The sequence below is a fragment of the Tribolium castaneum genome, chromosome 5 (assembly GCF_031307605.1).
Source record: "Tribolium castaneum strain GA2 chromosome 5, icTriCast1.1, whole genome shotgun sequence".
Taxonomy (NCBI): Eukaryota; Metazoa; Arthropoda; class Insecta; order Coleoptera; family Tenebrionidae; genus Tribolium; species Tribolium castaneum.
In genome coordinates this window covers 10000001-10002634 of record NC_087398.1, presented here as the reverse complement: position 1 = coordinate 10002634, position 2634 = coordinate 10000001, and the positions used below count along the sequence as shown (strand labels likewise).

General features: G+C 37.6%; 1 protein-coding gene across 1 annotated transcript in view; it reads right to left on the bottom strand.

Moving 5' to 3' along the window:
• Positions 1-1613: 1613 nt before the first annotated feature.
• LOC654924 (protein big brother) overlaps positions 1614-2634 on the bottom strand; it is a 32773-nt gene continuing 31752 nt past the window's right edge. Inside the window, exon 5 of the mRNA XM_008194971.3 lies at positions 1614-1840. Coding sequence (XP_008193193.2) covers positions 1819-1840 — 22 coding nt within the window. The 3' untranslated portion in view covers positions 1614-1818. The remainder of the gene's footprint in view (positions 1841-2634) is intronic.

Below are 2634 nucleotides of genomic sequence, written 5' to 3'. Positions count from 1 at the left end.
AACCTCAAAAAATTTGCTAGAAGTTCAAAGTTCTCACTTTAGTATTTATTTTATGATAATCTAATATATAAGATGGGAACCAAACTGGAATCTTGTGGAACACCCGATGTTACCAAACTGATCTCTGATTTTGCTGTTTCCTAAATTACAAATTGATTGAAATTTCTAGGTCAATAATATTGCTTTTAAACCAATGTTTTTTAATAAGTTGCGTTTCAAATTGATATTACAAAGATTTTTTTTCAGTAAAGGACAATGATAAAGTTGTAAGGAGTTATACTCGTAAATAAGTGGGAGAAAAATGCGAAGAATTTTTTATATGGGTTCTTTGTTAGGCTGTGATATCATATAATTTACAATCACTCGTTTATTTCTCAGTCATTCCAGGAATAATGCAACCGAAATTTTCAAAATAACTGTAGTAAGTATGTAAAGTTTTTTTCAAAATACACGTTTAAGTTTGTATTTAATATATTTTTGTTTTGTTTTGGATTTAAAATGGGAGAGGATAATCATTTAAAAATTTTAAAATGAAATGATTCATTGAATTGTAAAATTCACATACATTGTCTGTAGAGTATAACACAAAATACTGTTGGCAGATTACGTACAATAATAATTTCTGAAGTGTTTTCTAGATTCTGGTAGTTTAGAATATGGAAATCGGTATGTAAATTGGTTAATAATATGTATTTTTTTATTTCCGTAACTTTTGCTGTCGCGTTCTTCATTGCAAATATATAACTATTGCTCTTGCTCTTACTTCTTACATTCTTACGTCGTTAAACAAGGACAAACATAATACTGTTCATAAAAACTGAAAATAAATTCTTAAAATTGGTGTAAAGTGTCCTGCGCGTTAAAATGGATTGGCTGTTCTGTTACTACATTTTCGATGTTTTCACCTTAACTACTTTGATCTCGTGTTTGAAACCATTAAAGCTAGCATTTAAGTCCAATTAAAACGTTCAACCCGTTGCAGGAGCGGGTCAGATGCCTGTGAAAGTCGGTGTCAAGCAACAAAGCTCCTAATAATAGCCCGTCACCTATCACGGGCCATGTTTCCAAACACTTCTTCGCTCGCAATAATAGAGCTAATATCAGAACGAAAATATCCGGATTAGTGTCGCATTATCCCAATAAAGGCGTCACTTTTCACCTCCTCAGCTGCGTGCCCTCTTATCCCGAAATTACATGTCCACACTTGTGTCTTTGTTTTGACTGCGCCTTCTTCCGGCCTTATTTTTAGTAAACGATGCAAACTTTGACACTTTTCTCTCGGGACAAACGTCACGAATAAATCTCACAGCTCGCCGGAAGCCGATAACTCAACACTTTATCGTCTTCCTCTCCGATAACGAACGCCACTGGCGGAGGTAACAAAACAATCAAAGCTGTCACGCTTTGCCATTTCGAAAATTTCATTTTACACAGCTCAGTTCACTCGATTCTGCCTGAGCGAGTTTAAATTCTAACGTTTAAACGAAAAAAGGTTGCAACCCTTTGGCGCATTGTAAGGGCGCAATGTTTCGGAAAAATCACGCCGATTTAATTACGGTCTTGGCCACCCAAGGAGGGTGATGCAACGGTGGAGATTCGGGAGAAAGGGTGAATTTCATCGAGAGACACTGCTTTTTATTTTCTGCTTGGTTATATGGACACAGCGTACATAATTCACGTAATTCGGAACGGATTTTATCGAGATATGTTGGAAATTGGGGCAAATTAGGAGGGAGGGTTGGGGGTGTCGTATACACGAATAACACTAACGTTTAAATTAATATCACAAGAACGACATCAGGTCTTGGCTCCTAGCAGTTAAGTCATTCGGCGCTCGCTCCTGAAACAAAAAAAAAAATGAATATACCAAACTTTGCAAGATCCCGGTGTTATTTTAGCTGTGATTATGACAATCGTTGGACGGGTTTGCCCTAATGATTCCTGACATCTGTTTACAAGTTAATATATGTCAAAGCTCTCGCCAAAAAGCGCAACGAATCGGCCCCGAAATGCAAATGAACCCCTCTTCCCCCACCCTGAGACAAATTTATCCGATGCCATTATCATCCCATCTACAAACATGATCTCGAATTTTTCGTTTTGTCACATGGTACATTTAGCCCTTGTCATCCCAGGTAAAATCACCGTCAGGTTCCCTTTGAATCGTGTCCTTTATACCGTCGGAGCTACTGTATTCGCTAAGTACTGACACTTTTACAATGTTGAAAGCTTTTTTAAAGCTCCCCAACTGGTCGCCTAGTTTCTGGCTAGGACCAGTGAAGGTTCGCATTCACCACACAGTTGGCCCACTCGGAATGAAATTGATATGTTTAAAGTTGTCTAAATTTGTGAATGGAAGGGCGATATTTTAAATCGTCCGACAAAAGCGAATTTACTGTGAAGAAGTTGTGTTGAATGCAAACAGAAATTGACACTGTTTGGGACAGTTTTGGGAGGTGAGGGTGACTTGGGATTACCTAAGTGCAGGTAAATGCCAATAAATTCGGGGAAATTGAGCTGTTTAGCCGACTGACAGATATGAGCTTTTGGCTCGGATTTCCAGATTTATGCTTGCAGTTTTTTGGGAGGATAGAGATCAGTTTTCAGATATTTGCAAGATTTGGATCTCAATTG